Consider the following 19,383-nt stretch of genomic DNA (forward strand, 5'->3'; position numbering starts at 1 on the left):
GTTGAGCATCTTTTCATGGGCTTATTAGCCTTTTTTATGTCATCTTTGGCCTATTTTTTTCATTGGGTAGTTTGTCTTTTTATTTGAGTTACTAGAGTTCTTCATATATTCTGAATTTAAGTCCCATATCGAGTATATGATTTACAAAGATTGTCTTCCATCTTGTGGGTTGTCTTTTCACTTTCTTGATATGAATCGGTATACTTTAATATTTGTAGTTTTCGTATGTTTCCTCAAAACATCAGTTTGCAAAATTGTCTCTGTATTATCTGCTGAGTGGATCACAAGCCAGAGAGCCTTGAAGTGTTCCCTGAGAGTAAGGTGAGCCCACCTAGCATTCCATAGATCAGAAGAAGCTCCTGCATTTGTCCCCTGAGGTCATAGGTGAGCCCCTCAGCCAGCGAAGGAAATTCAATTTTGATAACCTAGAAAACATGCCTTCACACCTGATTAGAGTTCAAATTTGAGCATTTAAAGGCAGTGAGAACCCATTCCTTATATTTCTATAAGGATAGAAACTATAACTATATATATATATATATATATAGTTGGTTAATTCAAAAGCATTTGGATACTGTTTAACCTGGCCTCTCTCTCTCTCTCTCTCCCCTCCCCACTCCCTGTTTTGATTTCAGATTGAAAATGGCTCAGGAATCAGTCAGCAAGCTGACATCAGAGAAGAAAGTGGAGACAAAGAAAATCAATCCCACGGCCAGTCTGGTGAGACGCATGTTTCAACATAACCTCAAGACTTTTCATTATAACTGAGGTGCATCCGGGAGTGTGTCTGAATTTAAAGGATAAAACTGAGAGGAATGAGTAGTATCCAGATTCTCAGTTCCCATCCCAGAATAGCCTAGGTAAGAAGGGAGTGAGGCACAAAACACGACTTCCCGTGTTCCTCCGGATCATTTCCTGATCAAGCAAACTGAGTCACTTGCCATGTCGCACCCTTCCACACCCCAGGCAGACATCCCCTTATCTCCAAGCACCTTTCTCCCAAAATAGTTGAGCATTTAAGAAAGGGGTTGAGATTATACTCTTTAGATAATTGGGGAAACCAAGATGCAGAAAGATACACCCTACCTAGGATCACTTCACAAATGAGTAACAGACACCAGACCCAGACTTTGGGTCCCCTGACGTCTCTCCGCGAGCTAGAAACTTGGAGGCTAGTCGGTCTTCCCAGCTGTGAGGGGAGGTTGTCCTCCACAGTCCCATTTGGGAAGGTTCACAGTGAAGCTCTACCGATACATTAGAGACAATAGAGTAGCTACATGGTGAGCAGCCCAAGGTGTTGGGGTTCAAATCCCAGCTTAGCCACTTACTAGTCGTAAAACCTTTGTGAAATGATTTTGCTTCTTTTTGGAAAAGAGAGAAAGAATACTACCTTCGCTTTAGGATTATTTTGAGGAAATGGAGAGACCTAGAAACTGTCTAGTGTATCATAAGAGCTTAAAAATGTTAGCTGTTTTTCCTGTTATTACAAATTTTGGCAGCATTAGTTGTCCCTGCCCTGGAGAACAGCAGTGAGTGGTAAGCGGGAGTATCGCTCTTCTCAGGTCAGTTTGCAGACCCCACCTCCCCTGTGCCCCGGTGTCCCACAACTACTTCTTTTTATCCTTTTGAGTTACAAGGACCGTTGGCCAGCTCCTTGAATCTTCTTGACCATCTAAGTGAAGTTTAAGTCGTGAAGTGAGATTTTTTTCTGTTGCTTGGTTAGGGTGTCTCTCGCTCATAACAGCCCCATCAGCAGCTAAACGAATGTTGAGTGTGACGTGGAGAAGTCAGCGTCTGGCGGCTTGAGCAGGAAAAGCTGCTCCTGGCTGAATGGACACATCCTCTGTGCCCCTTTGGTGGTGTGTCCAGTACATTCACTTACACGATCTTTGGTGGCAATGGGTTCAACCCTGGCTTTTGTCTTCCTCCGTGGTCAGCCTACACGCCTTTCCCCAGCCCCTATCCTAACTTGTACAGCCAAATCTTATTTCCAGGGGTGCAGAATGAATTCAGCCCTGGAGACAAAGGGGAACAGTGGGTTTCTGTGGCATGTTTTTGGAGGTGTCCTCCTCTGTGAGCTAGCTCCCGGGTGCCATCCTCAACTTGCTAGGGTTGTTTCTTTCGTTGTTGTTTATTTGGGTGGGAATTCGGGAAGAGCTCATAAACTGATTGCTGATTCAGATTCACAAGTCAGAGATGGGATCCAGACTGGGGATGGGTGTTTAGAGATCACCAGCTTGAGTTTATATGTCGGCCACTTTAGTAACTCAGCATATCACATCTCATAGATCACAAGCAGCTGAGGATCTGTTCACAGGGGGCCTCTCCGTGCAAGGAAGGATACCTCTTCCATTTCTTTCTTAGCCTTTTATTTGCCCCCCCCCCAAAGAGCAGATACACCCATTCTCGCTATACTTAATATTTTATTTCTCTAAAGTCCTAGAAACTTTAGGTGAGGATCCATGTTTCCGTTTTTTATTCTTATCTGTATTTATATCTTGCCAGCCGACTTCCATGTCATTTGTCTTTAGAAGGCTGCCCTGGGGGCAGGAAGCTCAGGGAGAGCAGAGCAGAACATTCATGGCAAAATGGGAGTTTCCTCCATGGAGCATGGATTAAATCTGCTCCTCTTCCGTTTTCTATAGGCTTTGTTCAGTTCCACCATCTTGACCATATGCAGATGTATGCAGCTTGGAAACAGTGATTTTTCCTATCTAGACTCCCCAGAAACTATTTCTTAAGCATTCCCTAATTCCATTAATAGATTGAGCGTGGGGGTAGGAGGAGTCTTTGAGTAACGCTGCAAAGTTAGGACCTTTGTCACAGAGGAAGAGAACAGACCAACCTCGCATGGTAAAGGTCAGTCTTTTAGATGGGTATCATTGATTGATTAGCTGGTCATTCGTGGTTTGCTTTTGGAAAGTAAGGGGAATAGTTTGGGAGGAGCAGGCGACAGCATTTCAGGAAAGGATAGAGTTACTCTCATTTCTAAGGCATGGAGTACAACTCTATTCATCATTCTAGACCAAAACTTTTTTTTTAAGATTTTATTTATTATTTATTTGACAGAGAGAGAGCCAGCGAGAGAGGGAACACAGGCGGGGGGAGTGGGAGAGGAAGAAACAGGCTCCCAGCGGAGGAGCCTGATGTGGGGCTCGATCCCAGGACTCTGGGATCATGCCCTGAGCCGAAGGCAGATGCTTAACGACTGAGCCACCCAGGTGCCCCTCTAGACCAAAACTTTGAGAAATGAATCAAAGTTTGAGAAAGATGAAAATTTAGAAAAAAGAATGATAATAAACTCCTATTTTTTCCTCAAACAACAGAAAGAAAGACTGCGTCAGAAGGAAGCCAGCGTGACCACTAACTAATACAGAGCCATGTGAGAATGACGGCAGCAAGATGCATTTTCTTGCATCATCCTTTGCAACACTAGTGCTGCAGGAAGTTCTTGAAAGATACGTCACCAAACGTTTGTTTTGCTCATCTCTTTGTGAGGTCATTCCAGTGAGCACCCCGTGCCTTCTTAAGGGAGTCCCTTGTTAAGCCACAGGAACAATGAGAAACTGTTTAAGGGAACATTGCAGGAATATTTAATTATTGTTTCTTGTAGAGGTCCAAAGTCATACCATTACAAGACCAGAAGAAATACCAAGATTTTCCAAATGTCTTTAAAAGTGGAGATTTCAAGCTTTCTAATCCAAGCTTGTGACAGAAGAAGAGAAGGTTTTTTTATGACAATTGCCTTGAGAGGATTCGAGCCTTGATCTTTACACACTGCTGGTGTGACTATTGATCTTAATTTTGATCCTGTTGCAGCAAGATCCTACAGCATCTTTCTCACCAAAAATGTCGAAACTTACCCAAACTATTTTTTAAGACACCCAAGACTATGTATTTTCCAGATGAGAGAAATGGTAATTTTGTTGTCGTTGTTGTTCATCTAATGGAAAGGACAGAAAATGGAACTATACGTGGGTAGAGAGGGAGTTAAATAGTCATAAACTTCATCCTGGAGAAGAAATTACTGTACAGGGAGTTGACATCAGCTATTAAGCAAGACCCATTCATTTGTTTTTATGTGAGTTCATTGTGGTTTCCTTGCCCAGCAGAAATTCGTACCCTTATTCCTGGAAGAAACAGTGATACCCAAGCCAGCACAGGCATGGAGGTCAAAGTACCTGCTTGGGCAAGTGACCCAGTCCCAGCACATTTCACATTTCACACTGTCCATGAATGGGTAAAGCCGTGTTGGCATTCAGCCGAGCCCTGCGTCATGTTCTGGGACTGTGTGTGTCTGTACCACTCCCACCAACCTCAAGAAGCAGTTTCCAGACAGGGGAGCAAATGCTACTCGGAGCCTTTCATCACGACCTTGACTGACAGACATGTGACCTAGGATGAAGCAGGAGTCTTTGATGTTGAAAAAATTAAGAGCATTAAAAAGGTTCTTTACATCAAAACAAAAAGAAGGTGATTACGTTAATATTAAGCTTTGAGTGGAATATCATGGACGGGCAGCTTCTCCTGACCCTGGGAGTCCATATGAGCGCTGCCCCTTGAATCACGAGGGAAAACACCTTGAACCTCTCCCCCGACATTTTTTTCCTTAAGTCACCTCTCTTCGAATCTATCTTATGAGAGGAAAAGAGAAAGGACTGGGGGTGAATTGAGAATAGGATCAAAGACTATCCATTTTCGACCTTGAAGGGAAAGAGGTCCAAGCCTTCTCCAGTTGGTGGTCGACAGTGTAGAGGTGGGTGAGAACCTTAAAACCCTTCCTGATTGGGCTGCCATGTGCAGCCTTGCCCCTGACCCCAGCCTCTTCCCAGAACCTCTCAATTTGCCAGGTACCTGAGTGTCCCCCCAGGACTGCCTGCCAATCATCAGGCCCCTCAGTGACTCCCTAATACAGTCAGCTAATTAAAGCAGCACTGTATCCTAATATAACGCAGTCAGGATCAAATCAAATCACAGAAGCCATATTTGTGCAGGTGCTAACCACCTTCTCTAATAATTCAAAAGAAAGGAATATGGTAGCATGATTGGGTCTTTTTTTTTTTTTCCCCAATTCAAAATAAGCGATGAGACAGCAGAACAAAAACGCTGGTAAGGAACTAACATTATAAAAGAAATTGCTTGAGAGCAAGAAGATATTCATACTGCTTTCTTATATTGTTTCTCTTCATTTTCAACTGTGAAGAAAACCTAAGAAATTCATCAGTTTAAAACAGATTCCACTGGCAGTCATCCTGTGCTCTGGGACATTCCTTCTAGTATTACCTTGCAGAAGAAAAGTGCCTGTCTTGTCCGTGCCTGTCTTGTCCATTCCTGGGGGATCAACTTTGAGTTAGTGAGATTAGCATGTGTCTAGATCCTCATTGGTCCCCACAGACTTGAGGGGCGAGAGCAGCACGGGCTTTCGGTGGAGTCACTGGTCCACTTCAGGTCTCTAAGGAGGGTGCTCACTAGAAAATCACTGACAGTGAACAGGCCTGTCACTGTGGCCACGTAACCCTGCAAGAACACGCTCTCGGGGAACCAGTGCTGAACAGGAATGAGTAGCAATATTTAATGTTAGAAGTAGACAAACGCAGCCCAAGTTGGATTCCATCCACGTGGACAGGCTAGAAATTGGCAGTAAAATGCGTGTTTCTAAAGACTAAACTTTGCCTGCTCTGTTGGGGAAACCTGGTGATCTTGTCAGACTAGTCAAATATATTAAGTGTATTAAGACACTAGGGCAGAATCTCCATTATTCACACCCATTTTGTTGTGTTGTGTGTCTGGATGCCCCCTCCCGAGTTAATACATTTACTGAAGTGTTGGCACAGCCTTTGTTTCTAAGGTAAGTCAGTGCTCAGTAAAGGTTCGCAAGCGCTTGTTCAAGGTGGGCCATCTAAAACAACCTGGAGCCCCTTGAAATGATCCCTCTAAAATGCAATTGAGAGTATGGTAAATGCAACAGGTGTCTCTAAACTTTTCATGGAGAGGAAGTAGTTAGGGTACCACTTACGCAGCTTGAGCATTTCAGGCAAGCAGGGTTTGAGGGGCTTTTCTAAGAACAGCCTTCCCCAAACTAGAGGGAGAGTGGCCAATATTGCTACCCTGTGTTTAACCAAACACTCACACCCAACTTTACTAGTCAGACTCTGAAAAACCTTGATTTAGAAGCAACATCGTCTCTTGCTAGTCAAAAGTCATTACATCTGAGGACATAGTTGATTGGATAGTAATTTGGATTCTTGCACGAGTAACCTGCAGTCATCATCAAGCATACAAGTATATCATATATTACACTAAAACATGATATAAACATGTTAGGTAAAAAGCATCAGGCCTGTGAGGTGTCAAAGATGAGGTTAGAAGGAAGTGTGCTGTATGGCTTTTAACACAAACGGCAGCTTAACGGGGGTGGGGGGAGGGCAGGAAAGGGAAAAGTGTAGCCGAGCAGAGATAGGCGATCATGGTGACGACGGACCTGCTGCCTTTTGAATCCTTGAGTTGACATGTTTCTTCAAACGCCCACCAAACATACCTAGGGATAATGGAAAACAATTTCTGAGATCTGGGAAGTAGCACAAGGAAACCCAGCATGTGAGTGCATCTCTAACTGTTCTAGCCAGAACAAACTGGCCATGTGGTTAAGGAATCACTTGCCAGATTGGGTGCTAGTCTTGGACCCCCTTACCCCCCAGTAAGCCACTGAGCCCCCCTTAGGCACCTCTTTTTTTCCTAAGAACCATAAGGAAAGGCATTTCCTAAATGAACAGCTTATATGCTGCTGGTGGAAAGACTGAAGGAAGGAATGAAACTCTGGTGGTGGTATTGGAAACCCTTGCTACGGTTCTTCCGAGGACCAGGTTTGGATGTAGCAGAAGAGTCGTGTTATTTTTGGTAAAGATTTGCCTGTTGGCCTGGGATTGCACGTCTCTCTGTAGGTTATACTGTGTGCAACGGGGGCATTTTCATTTTAATCGTATTCTTGCTCTCTTGAATGTTATATTTTCTCGTTTCTGTTTCTGCTTCTCCCTTGCCTGACATCATGGACACAGATCATTGCACACAGCATTGCGTGCTGCAGATAGCCTAGGACAGGGCCTAGTGCAAGTATCAAGGGAATCAGCAACGCAGACTTGCGGGCTCTTTCCCGGTAGCCAGGCTGTAACCTTAGCAGGGAAACTTCTTCATTCCCTGACATCCTAAATCGCTTATTTTATAGTACTCGCCCCTCCCCAAATAAAGATAAAACCGACTTGGGGCTTTCTGTGTCAGGGAGAAGAAAGGAGTCCAAAATATATAGCTTTTTTCCCCAAAAATATCTGGTCCAAATATCAACTATATCATTTTATAAAGTAGTTTAGATTTGTGCATAATTTTCTTTGATTCTGCCTGTTCTGATGGGGGGGAGGGGTGACCAAAAGCTGGAAGGGAAAGAAAAAGCATCAGATTTGGTAATTCACAAACTAGTTTATGAGTTTCTAAACCACACAAAACATGGACATACTGTGAAATCCAATGTTGTGGAAATCCTGAGCACAGAAAAATTGGAACAGCTGTGCGAGCTGATGAACACGGACAAAGTAAGAGCTGTCTGTGGCCAGTTTGCAACTTTCGCCTCAACCAGGCAGTTTTTAGAGTGTGGATTTGAAAGAGTCGAGGATTGCCCTCAATAGTGTACTTTTTAAAAAGCCACATACAAGGAAAAGTGGTGTGATATAGTGGAAGAAGTGGCCAGACCATTACACCATCCTTACTCTGCGTTCTCTTAAGATCAGTTGATAAATGTGTGGAACATCTGGAAGGCCATCCAAACCCCATTTCATATATTGGCTATTGTACCTTTAGGAACAATTCAGCTGAAGAAAGTGGACTGAATAAAGTAACGAACATTCATTCATGTCAGCTACTTTGTCATCATGAAGAAATTGGCACCACAAGAGAAACAAGGCTATGCGGCCAACCTAATAGTATTAATATTTGAAAAGTATGCATCGTTTTTAGCCTTGCCAAAATGAAGCAACTTGTTGGATATGTTTCCATCTTCCAGCTATAGAGAAAAACAATCCAGCTGCTTGGAACCTTCCCTCTTATTGGTACAAAAAAATCACTAAAAGAAAAGCACCTTCAGAAACTGGCCTCAGCATGGCTGGCTGCAGCAAGCACACATCACAGTGCTTATAACCCCATTAGCAATTGAATCCAGGCATCACTAGGCTCTTACTCACAGCTGTATGTGACCAGGAGGCCCACTTTGTGTCATTTCTACACACCCATCAGTTGTTGACACCTTGTTAGAGCACTGAATTCTAGTTTCACAATTCTTCATTTCCCCTTCCAAGGAGTGGGCAATCTACCAAACCCTCCCAAATAGACTCTTTGCTGGGAAGGAGTGAATTCAAGAGCATTTTAACATGCAGGGTTGAAGCCAATTCAGTAGCCTTAGTTGTGCCAAAACTCTTAATCAACGCTGTGCTATAAACCTAGCATTTGGGAAATTTGAGTAGTTAACAACTTAATTGGAAACGTGAAGATATTAAAATGGCACCTATCTAACTCTGTCTCTTCAAGCCCTCATGCAGCTTCTACCAACAGAGATGTTAAGGAAGCAAATCAAGCCTCATTCAGGAGGCCAGCTGTCCTCAAGGAGAGCTTACTAGGTTCACTCCCCCCCCCCCCCCCCCCCCGCCCGCACACTCCACTCCAGCCCCTCACCCAACCAGCCTGGTGATAACCAGTAACACAAAAAAACCTGCTCCTTTGCATCATTCTCTTCTCTGGTGTGATAGTTCACTTCAGTCAGGAGCTGAAATGAACTCTGGAATTTATTGCATATTACATCTATGAAGTACTTGTTCCAGAATTCCGTCTGCATACTATGATCTGAGGAAGACCAACTTAATCTCTTTTTTTTAATAGGAAAGTGGTAGCTAATGCCATTAATTTATCTTTCTGCATTCCATCCATGCTTATATAATTTTCTGTTTTTTAATCTTCTCTTAAATGTACTAAGAAACACCCGTCTGCTTCCTTTTCTGAAAGCTAATCCAAAAACTTCTGGGAGCTTTTTTTTTATGCTTCGTGTGAAATTTGATAGCATTGGGCTAGCAAAATGCAAATGAGCCCATAGTTTCCAGCAGAAATTCACCTCCCAGGAATCTGTAATTCTTCTCCATGGAGTAAACAACTTCTGCTATATTTAGGCTATTTTGTAGGCTGAGCATTTCCCTAAATTCTACCTGTGCAGACACCAAGGGGCTGTCTGTCTTTGAAACTGTAAGGAGGTCTTACAAGAGAAGGAATCTTTCTCCCCATATATAGTGGGAGCCCCCAAGATGTTATCTTATACTTAGCCTGCATTCATTCGTAGGCATGCATTCACCATGGTTTGTCAACATCTTTGGCGAAATTGTACTTCCTTTCCTTCAGTGTCCTCTTCCAGAGCTTGCTTCTATTCTTGTCTCATGAAACGAATGTATTTTCATTTATTCACCTGGGCCAGCTTTCCAAAATGAAAGGCTAGTGCCATAGACATCGGAATAAACAGGGAAATTACTCTCTACCTCCCCATGGCGTGGACAATAAATGTGTTCAGGAATGAACAACTCTGGGAACTCTTGGGATGGATTTTGAATTCCAGGTTTATGAGAAGCATAAAAATGGGTAGATAGCATACAAAATTTACTATGCTTCCCAATAAGAGACTAGAAGGAGATTAAAAATCTTTACATCTTAGATAGGTTTGAGTAAACTATAAGTAACTCATTCTTTTTCCTTTCTTCTTGGCAACTTGTCTCTAGCTATAATCTTACTTTTTCATATCTGACCCCCAATGCATAAAGAAGGTGGTTTCAGCCCCACTGGGACTGCACTCTTTCAAATCCTCCAGAGACATCCATTTCCTTTGGACACAAATCTGTGAGTGAAGGCAAAGTAGTACAACTCCCGTCTGTCCAGAGTGACAGACATAGGATTTGGGGGTCCACCAAAAGGATAGGTCTATCCCAAATCATAAATTTTACAATTCTGTAATGCTTCAATTTCTCAAGACACAAATAATATGACCCGACTCTTAGTAAAATATAATCTTCAAAGAATATTAGCATTAAGAAAAAAGAACTTCCCTTTAAAGAAGAAATCTAAAATACTCCTAAAAAGGCAGAAACTTATAAAATTCGAAATTGAACAATTTTTTTAGAGAAAACATGTCATTGATTCATCATAGTTTTTTCCTGTCATTGAGTTTTAATTTAGACTAGCGTGGGAAGCAGGGTGCCCCTGGACTTTGATTTAGGGGATCGTGCTTTGGCCTGGAAAATCAGCATTGAGCTGCGTGCCCAGAACCTAAGTGAAATCAGTCAGCATCCTAATAGGAATCAGGCCTAACAAATGTAAATTACTTCAAGTCCTTTAGGGCTTAATTTTCTCAGTGACACCCTGGACCCCAGACGCTTCCTCCTAAAATGCATTTTTGATCCATGCGGTGATGTCTCCATAGGGTGTTGAGAGAGTAAGCGATGGGATGTGGGAGTAGAGCAGGAGACGCGGAGAAGGACAATTTGAACGCGGAGGCCAGGGTGCAATGTCGTGCTGATATAATGCACTGTTAGGGGCTGGTGATTTTTGCCTTGCTTATATCATGGGCAGCCTTTCAGTGGCAGCTCCAGGAATCTCATCAGGCAAATGGGAGTGAGTGTTCAGTACCTTGTACTGGTGAGTGCCTGACAACATTCTGGAAAAGCAGGTACCCTAGTGAAACTGGCCTGTGTTCAGATTCATGCCCCTGGTGCTGGTTGCGCATGCGTCTTCCTGTTTTCTCTATGCCTGTCCAAAAGTCGTTTTGGCACCTGGCCTCATTTCGCTCCGCTCCCTTCAATACCTGTGCTTCAGCCTCCCCGTCCTTCACAGCCCACAGCTTTTTCCCTCATTTTACCTTTACGGTTTCTCCAGGACCCAGGCTTTCTTACCCTCACCCTCCCTCCCTCCCTCCAAGCCTGATGCGCCATTCCCCAGCCCTTTGGACGGGTTGCTCTGCTGTCACCAAGTGAGACCCAGCACTGTGACTGCCTCCTGTTAATGTCAGCATCACCTCATCACTTAGGCAAAGAGGGAAAAATCCATAAAAGAGATGGAAAATACATTTCTTTTTTCATCGTAGTCTACTTTATTTTAAGAAGATCGAAGGGAGGGTTCTAGGCCTTTTCAATTTCTCATAGATTATACTTTAGACCTGTCTAATGAGGGACCATCCTTTGATAAATTATAAATCAGTCCAGGTCTCACCATCTAGGATGCGTAAGACTGAAGTTTTGAACCTGAAAGAACTTTTCTGTGCTGCAGGACAAATTGACTTAATTCTGTACAAACAGTTTGAATCACAGGCTTTTTACCGCTACCCATTCTTACTACTACTCACTATTCAAACATCTACACGAATCTGGATCAGGATGTTGACAGTTTGTGGTTATTTTCAGATCAACAGTAACTGCTACACTCTTGAAAGTGCTTAAAAAGAAAGTGTAAGCATGTCCTAAGTAGTCAGTCGTTGGACCTGGAAAAATCTTGGCTTTTCTGTTAAATGTTAAGTTAATCTGTAGATGTAATCTTAAAGGATTTTCAGCAATAATAAAGACAGTTTGAGAAATGAGAAGGCATGAAAGCTTACAGTACATGCTCTTGGACATTTTTTAAATATAAGCTAATTGGATTCAGGTATTTTTTCCCTTTACGTTTTTAAAAATATGTATTTCTAATTTGTTTGCATATTTAATTTTGTCAAAGCTGAGAAATGCTCATTAGTTGGGTTTGTAAAGGTCATTTGCAACCAACTGAAGTATTTATTTTTAAAAAGAAGGGGTGAAGGAACCAATATTGACTTGTACATAATGAAAATATATGTGCGTGTCTATATATATATATATTTTTTTTTTTTTTCCCTCCTTGACACTATTTGGTCACCACATCAAGTGTATTTTTGTACATAATATATCGGTTAGAAAATGTAGATTGTCTATTCAAAGAATTCTATCTCTGTGATAGATTATATTTATCCTAATCTGTTGATACTTCTGTTAATTTGTTTTAAGAGATAGAGCTCTATTTTTTGGAATTTGCAGAAAACTGCACTCATGGCTTCCAATTGTAAATATGATGAGAGTATTTTAATAAATTTTGGTTTCATGTCTGCTGGTGTGTGGTGCAGATTTGTTTTCAGAAGACATTCAGGACCGTCTCCCGACAGCGCTTTCATGTGGAGAATAGCAGTCATCTGTAACGTTCCTTACTGCTCACGTGCAGTGTTATTACTGAGCTGCAAGAGCCGGGTCTTGGTAAGTGCATCCTGTTTCCTTCTTTCTCCCCTTTCCACGCCACCAACAGTGGGCAATCTGGCTAGGTGTTCAAGCTAACACAAAGCAGCAAGCCCAGCCAGGATTGGCTCAGCTAGGCTGACCGAAACAACACTGCCTGAAGACAAATTGCCCAAGGTGGGGGCACATGGACAGAACCACAAATATCGATGACTTCAAGCTGTGGGTTCGTAAACAACATACCAGGGAAACTGAACAGAAATATAACTGTATTGTGTTCTAGCACTAAGCACAAGGTACAAATTCTTTCCAAGCAATGATAGGACACATGCAAGTATTTATGACAAGAACCAAAAGACTTTCAGCAAAGCACTCTTCCATTTCAATGAAACTGTGTTTGTGCGTTTTTAATTTTACTTACTTGGTGTTCCTGAATGCCATGCACTCTTAACGTCTGGAAGTTGGTGAAATATGCCCTAATTTATACAGATACATTTAATGAACAGACACGGTTACTATCTGGGGAGACATTTCATCACTGGGAAATCTTCTAAATCCTAGAGTCATGGAGTTGCAAAAATCTTCAGACATCGGATGAAATCTCCTATTTCACAGAGTAAAAACAACTGAAGTCCAAGGGACTTGCCGAAAATCACAGTTAGTGTTAGCGAACACATTAAGACTAGAATCCAAATCTCTTGACCCCAAGGCCGAAGCCCCTCCCACTGCTTAACTCATTCATCATGTTAAACTGCTCTCTTCACAACGCAGGTCTCCCCCCTGCTATCTGACAATAGAGTACGCTCATGAAACCTTTTCTAGGCCAAATGGCGTAACACAAAGAAGCAATTACCATTAAAATTATTTGAGCATTCCCAGACCCCAAAAATAACCTCAGACTTTTCTGATACCTCAGGACACATCTTGCTAACGGATGCACAAAATAAATTAAGATAAAGCACAGACGCTTGCAAACACGGTTCGAAGCTGTAAGGTCTTGATGCTGGATGCTGAGTGTAGTTTCTGGGGGAGGAGCTTGGCGGGGCCCCTCTCGGCTCCTTGTGGGCCTGCAGCCTCTGTAGGGCTCACTGCAAAGCAAATGCTAAATGCCATTTTTGCTCTTTGCCTTTTTCTTTTTTTTAATAAAAGCGGACATCTTCAGATTTCTTCTGAAGCAAAAACAAGTACTAATGTAGGTCTTTTGTGAAAAGCAGAGGGAAGTAACAGGAACTTTCAGAAAATGGGGGATATCTGTACACCATTATGGAGAAATAGTCTAGAACTGTTGTTTGAAAGAAAGGGTCCAAATGCTCCTAAGGGTTTGTAGAAACCATTATTAAAGTTGTGTTCTGGGGCGCCTGGGTGGCTCAGTCAGTTAAGTGTCCAATTCTTGATTTCAGCTCAGGTCATGATCTCAGGGCCGTGGGATTGAGCTCCGTGTCAGGCTCTGAGCTCAGGAGGCAGTCTTCTTGGGATTCTCTCTCTCTCCCCCTCTGCCCCTCCCCCTGCTCTCTCTAAAATAAATAAATCTTTTTTAAAAATTAAAAATAAAGTTGTGTTCTGAATTAGAACACCTGGCAGAGGCAGAGGCCTGAGTATCAAGGAACCTAGGCAAAATATCCGTCCGCCTTAGGAAGAATCTCCTCTAGGGTTTAATCAAGATTTATTCTCCCTTGCTGAGCGATAGCTGTTGAATTTATAAGTATACTTTTTTGCCTATTCTTTAAATCGACCATGTATGCTGATGACCCAACTAACAGGCCATAAATTCCTGAGGCTAAATATTCCACTTCAGACTCTAGCTGCCCACTGTTACCTGCCTATGATGTATTCATGGAAATAAAAGACTTGACAGTTGGCCTGCACTGGCCCTGTCTGCACTGGACGCCTGCATCGCCTTGGATGCCTTAAAGTCTTCTCAAAGTAGAGCTACCTCATGGCCACCGCTGTGTGATAATGAATGGTAAGTAAAGGTAAAGATATATTTTATCAATTGATGCATTAAAAATGCCCCCAAAGAGTGGATTGAGTCAACAATAATCACTTCTCATTTTTCATGGTTTTTGTTATTTTGGAAATAACTGGGTGGTTCTCACTTTGGAGCCTCATAAGGTTGTAGTACTATGTCTGCTGGGTCCTCAGTCCTCTGAAAACTGGAAAGCTTGAGCGGAGATGGAACATGCACTTCCAAGATGGCTGACTCACTTGGCTGGCAGGTTGGTGCTGGCTCTAGGCTGGGAGACTCAGTGTCTCTCTATAGGGCTGCTTGAGGAATCCAACGCAAAACATATAACACTTTTTTTGACCAAAGCTCAGACGTCACATCCAGTCACCTTCATCCTAGTCTACTGGTTGAGGCATTTACAAAGGTCTGCCCAGATTGCAGGGGTAGGGAAATAGACCCCACCTCTTGATGGAGGAATGTAAACACCACATTGTGAGAAGTGAATGTGAGATGGGAGATGTATTGGTACAACCATCTTTGGATAATCTGTCCAAGTAGCTTGCCCTGTTCTTTCTATCTGGTCTTCCTCTTCCTTCTCTTGTTCTTATTTTTGTTCTAAAACTAAATATCAGATTTCTTTTTTTCAAAATTTTCCCTACTTCTTTTTTCCAAATCTTTTCCCTCTACCTGCGTATCTGAGCACAGAAATATTTGCCTTCTTCCTCTAGGTATAGGCATTCTTTACCTTGAAAAAAGTGAGGTCTATCCTAACTGAGACTTTATAAACACTGGTGGAGAAAAGAACTTAAAGGTGACCTTAGAATTTTACTCCTCAGTCATAAGCCTGCATTTCTTTCTTTCTTTCTTTTTTTTTTTTTAAAGATTTTATTTATTTATTTGACAGAGATAGAGACAGCCAGCGAGAGAGGGAACACAAGCAGGGGGAGTGGGAGAGGAAGAAGCAGGCTTCCAGCGGAGGAACCTGATGTGGGGCTCGATCCCGGAACGCCGGGATCACGCCCTGAGCCGAAGGCAGACGCTTAACGACTGCGCCACCCAGGCGCCCCAAGCCTGCATTTCTTATTATATGACCGGGAGTGATGTCGATCACCACTGAAGCTGTGTCTTGGCCAGTAAGTAAATGAAATCACATTTTTCAGTGGCTAGAATGAAACTTTGACTATTCCAATACTGTGTAGGTATTAATACAATGGAATATTATTCAGTCTTAAATAGGAAGGCAATTCTGACCCATACTACATGCCGCGTGAACGTTGAAGACATGATACTCTGTGAAATGACCCAGTCACAAAAAAAACGAATATTGTTTGATTCCACCTACATGAAATTCATATCCAAGTCGAATTCACAGAGATAGAAAGTCGAATGAGGGTCTCCAGGAGCTAGGAGGAAGAGGGAATGGAGTTGTTCAATGAGTATGGAGTTTTAATTTGGGAAGCTGGAAACATTCTGGAGAGGAACGGTGGTGACGATAGCACAATAATGGGAATGTATTTAATGTACAGAACTGTACACTTAAGAGTAGTTAAAATGGGGGCGCCTGGGTGGCACAGTTGTTAAGCGTCTGCCTTCGGCTCAGGGCGTGATCCCGGCGTTCTGGGATCGAGCCCCACATCAGGCTCCTCCGCTAGGAGCCTGCTTCTTCCTCTCCCACTCCCCCTGCTTGTGTTCCCTCTCTGCTGGCTGTCCCTGTCAAATAAATAAATAAAATCTTTAAAAAAAAAAAAAGAGTAGTTAAAATGGTAAACTTCATGTATATTTTACCATAGTAAAAAAAAAGTAAAGTATGTATGCATTAAGGGCTTTCTATATGCCGGGTGCTACATTAAGCATTTTATATGCATTACTTTGTTTAATACTCATAATAATAATTAATATGAGGTAAAGATGACTACTATCCCATTTTGTAGATAAGAAAATTAATGCCTAGAGAAGTTAATAACTTTCCCGTGCAATTGGTACGTGGAGAAACCAAAACTCAGATACTCCAAAGAAACACTCTCAGCCACTATCTTATTTCTAAGATCACAGAAATAGAATTAACTGATTCAGGAGAAATGGGAATAGATAGACAAAGATTATAAGGTCTTAACACATTGGTGGTCTTATAATCTTATTTTTGAGATATGGTAAAAGCATTGTCCTTCTAACATCCTTCTTTTTCATGCAATACTACCTATTCAAAACTTAGCGTAGTTTTTTATCAAATAGCTAGCCCAAGAGTATTGCAGCCACCAACACTTCTGTAAAAGCCAAAGAAACTAACAGCATGGAGCCGTGTGTGTGTGTGTGTGTGTGTGTGTGTGTGTGTGTGTGTGTCTTCTTCAAAGAACAGCTAATATGCACCTTCCAGAATTTTCTTCTTTCTGTAGATGAGATGAAGCAGAGTATATAACACAAGGCAAAAAATGAATAGGAATTGGTGAGGACCAAATGAGGAGTAAGGTGAGACTAAGAGAAGTTGCCACCTAATCTACCTGTGAGTAGTTATCTTGTAGTAACCTCATAATGATCAATCTGGAAATATGTCTGACAAGGTAAAACAATATCCTATCAACAGAAATAATGTTTAAACAAAACTGGATCGTGTGGTGCTAGAATTTCCCACAGTCTTCTATCAATATTGTAGTATGTCCATTGCTTGATATGAGGCCAAATCGAGACCCATTTGGACCTCATTTAGAGTCATTTTGAAGTTATTTGCTGCTGAAATTAGATCCTTCTGTTGGGAGAGTATTTTATTGTTAGTGAAAGAACCACAAATGAATAGATAGTTGTTCTCAGTTTTCTCATGCTGGCCAGAAATAGAAGTCAAAGAGAAAATTCCTTCAAGAAAGAAAATGCCCTCACTCATACTTCAAGTTATAGAAGACATCAGGTTGTCCAATACTTGCCTGATCTTCCAAGATTTCCATTCTCGATCCTGAGACCAGAATGGTTTGGCCATTTTTGAGAAACTATTGCATTTAGGGGGATTTGTTCCACAAAAGAAGAATGTGGGGCTAAGAAGTGGCGAGAGGGTGCTAATCTAGAAAATGATGGACCTGTGTTCTTTAGCTTCTATTTCTGGGTTTGTGTGACAGGTAAGAGAACACTGACCCCACATGCTCTCCCAGTGACCGCCTCACAGCTCTTCAAAGAGGCCCTTTCTCATATGACTCCCTCTTCTCACTGGATTCCCACCTAAGTCTCGATGGTAACTTAGAGAAAGAGGGTCTTCTGAAATACACATTTTAAATACATGCCCTCAAATGAGAAGTCATGACCCTAAGAGAACTGTAGGGACAGCAAAATGTATGAAAAAAGAAGTTATGAGCCTAGAGGTTAGAGCCAATCTTATATCTCATCTCGGCCACTTACTAGACTGGTGACTTGAAGCAAGTTACAGGACGCTAAACCTCCGATTCCTCGTTAAAATGGAGATAAAAAAGATCTCAAACATTGTATAAGGTTATCAAGGGTAAAAAATGAAATAATGCAAAAATTCCTAGTACAAAACAATAAACATCATTTCTCTCTCTCATACAGGATCAGTCAGTATTGCTCGAGACCATCCCTTCTCGGTCACAATGGGAAAGGGTTGTCCATCTCCTGAATCCAAGCTTTATCACTTCATTACCTGGCTTGCATGTGAGTTGGTTCATTCTGGCTCTTAGAGGTGGCATATTCTTTCAGTTCCAGGTACCCCATGACAATATATTACTTATAAAGACTTAATACACTTCAATTTCCACAACCATTTGGATTAGAGGATTTTTAGGACTCCTGATTTCTCTGTGAGTAGCTATTATAGAAATCATCCCTTGTCTTATACAATATACAAGCAGGAAGCGTACCACGAATGAAAATGGGTGGGCATTTGCAGTGAGTACATATTAATATCTGAGCTTGGGTCATTGAAGTTTAAAGTTGAAGATTGTTCGGTAGACATTTATCTTGAAGAATATTGTAATAGCAAAAAGGAGCCTGGCATGGCAAAGGGAAAGAGAGAGCCTCTACCACGTGGTAGAATGGCCCATGGGAGAAGCAGGCAGTATAAATAGAATTCCTATATCCACAGTTGGAGATAAGTCGTAGGATACGACGGGGTGTTCTCCAAGCAGCAGGAATGTGTGTACGTACATCTCTCTGTCAGATTTTGGACCTAGTGTTCACTGTGGACAACTAGAAAAGCAGGATAAATATTTTTAATATACTTGAAAGACTGGAAAAGTCCTTACAAAGTAAAAATTACTGAATAAGATTTGAGAGGAAATAAAAAACCAGAGAGATATACATGGTATTTGGTATTGGTTTCCACCTGGGGATTCTGTAGGAGATAACCGAAAGGCTAAGCTAGGCTTTGGGCAGCCTTGGTGTTCTAGGGGGACAGAAGTGAAAGTTAAGACCCACAATATTAGGGGTTCCTGGGTGGCTCAGTCGTTAAGCGTCTGCTTTCGGCTCAGGGCGTGATCCCAGAGTCCTGGGATCGAGCCCCACATCAGGCTCCTCTGCTGGGAGGCTGCTTCTTCCTTTCCCAATCCCCCTGCTGTGTTCCCTCTCTCGCTGGCTGTCTCTCCCTCTGTGAAATAAATAAATAAAATCTTAAACAAAAAAAAAAAAGAAAGAAAAGACCCACAATATTAAAAGCTGACTAAAATCCCCTTGTTTTGGAGTTAAGACAGGGGTTCTCAAGTACCAAGGGGCATTTGACAATATCTGAAAACATTTTTTTAAAGATTTAATTTATTTAGGAGAGAGAGAGAAAGCATGAGCAGGGGGGAAGAGCAAGGGGAGAGGGAGAAGCAGGCTCCCCACTGAGCAGGGAACATGGTGCAGGACTCGATCCCAGCACCCTGGGATCATGACCTGAGCGTAAGGCAGACCCTGAACCAACTGAGCCACCCGGGCACCCCTGAAGACATTTTTTATTATCAGAAGTGGGGAGAGGTACTCTTGCTCTCTAGCAGAAAGAGTGCACGATACTACTAAACGTCCCGTAAGACATGGAGCATCTCCACAGTGAAGACTGATCCTGCTTGAAATGTTAAAAGGGCCAAGATAAGGTGTTATCAGCTTGCTAGTGCTCTCAGCAACAGCACACGTTCTTTCTGGACACATACACACACA

At 42.2% G+C, this 19,383-nt stretch overlaps 1 protein-coding gene across 2 annotated transcripts in view; it reads left to right on the top strand.

Annotated features, from left to right (window-relative positions):
• The window catches only part of FMN1 (formin 1), a 403,510-nt gene extending 384,625 nt beyond the window's left edge, over window positions 1-18,885 (top strand). Inside the window, exons 18-19 of one of the 2 annotated variants that reach the window (XM_087859297.1) lie at window positions 636-720; window positions 3,327-18,885. In XM_087859297.1, the coding sequence (XP_087715423.1) occupies window positions 636-720; window positions 3,327-3,371 (130 nt within the window). In that variant the 3' untranslated portion in view covers window positions 3,372-18,885. The remainder of the gene's footprint in view (window positions 1-635; window positions 721-3,326) is intronic. The other variant, XM_045815793.2, reaches the window with a different exon arrangement.
• Window positions 18,886-19,383: the final 498 nt, after the last annotated feature.

Source organism: Ursus americanus, chromosome 36, assembly GCF_024610735.1.
Source record: "Ursus americanus isolate L20-20 chromosome 36, mUrsAme1.1.p, whole genome shotgun sequence".
In the NCBI taxonomy this organism is placed as follows: Eukaryota; Metazoa; Chordata; class Mammalia; order Carnivora; family Ursidae; genus Ursus; species Ursus americanus.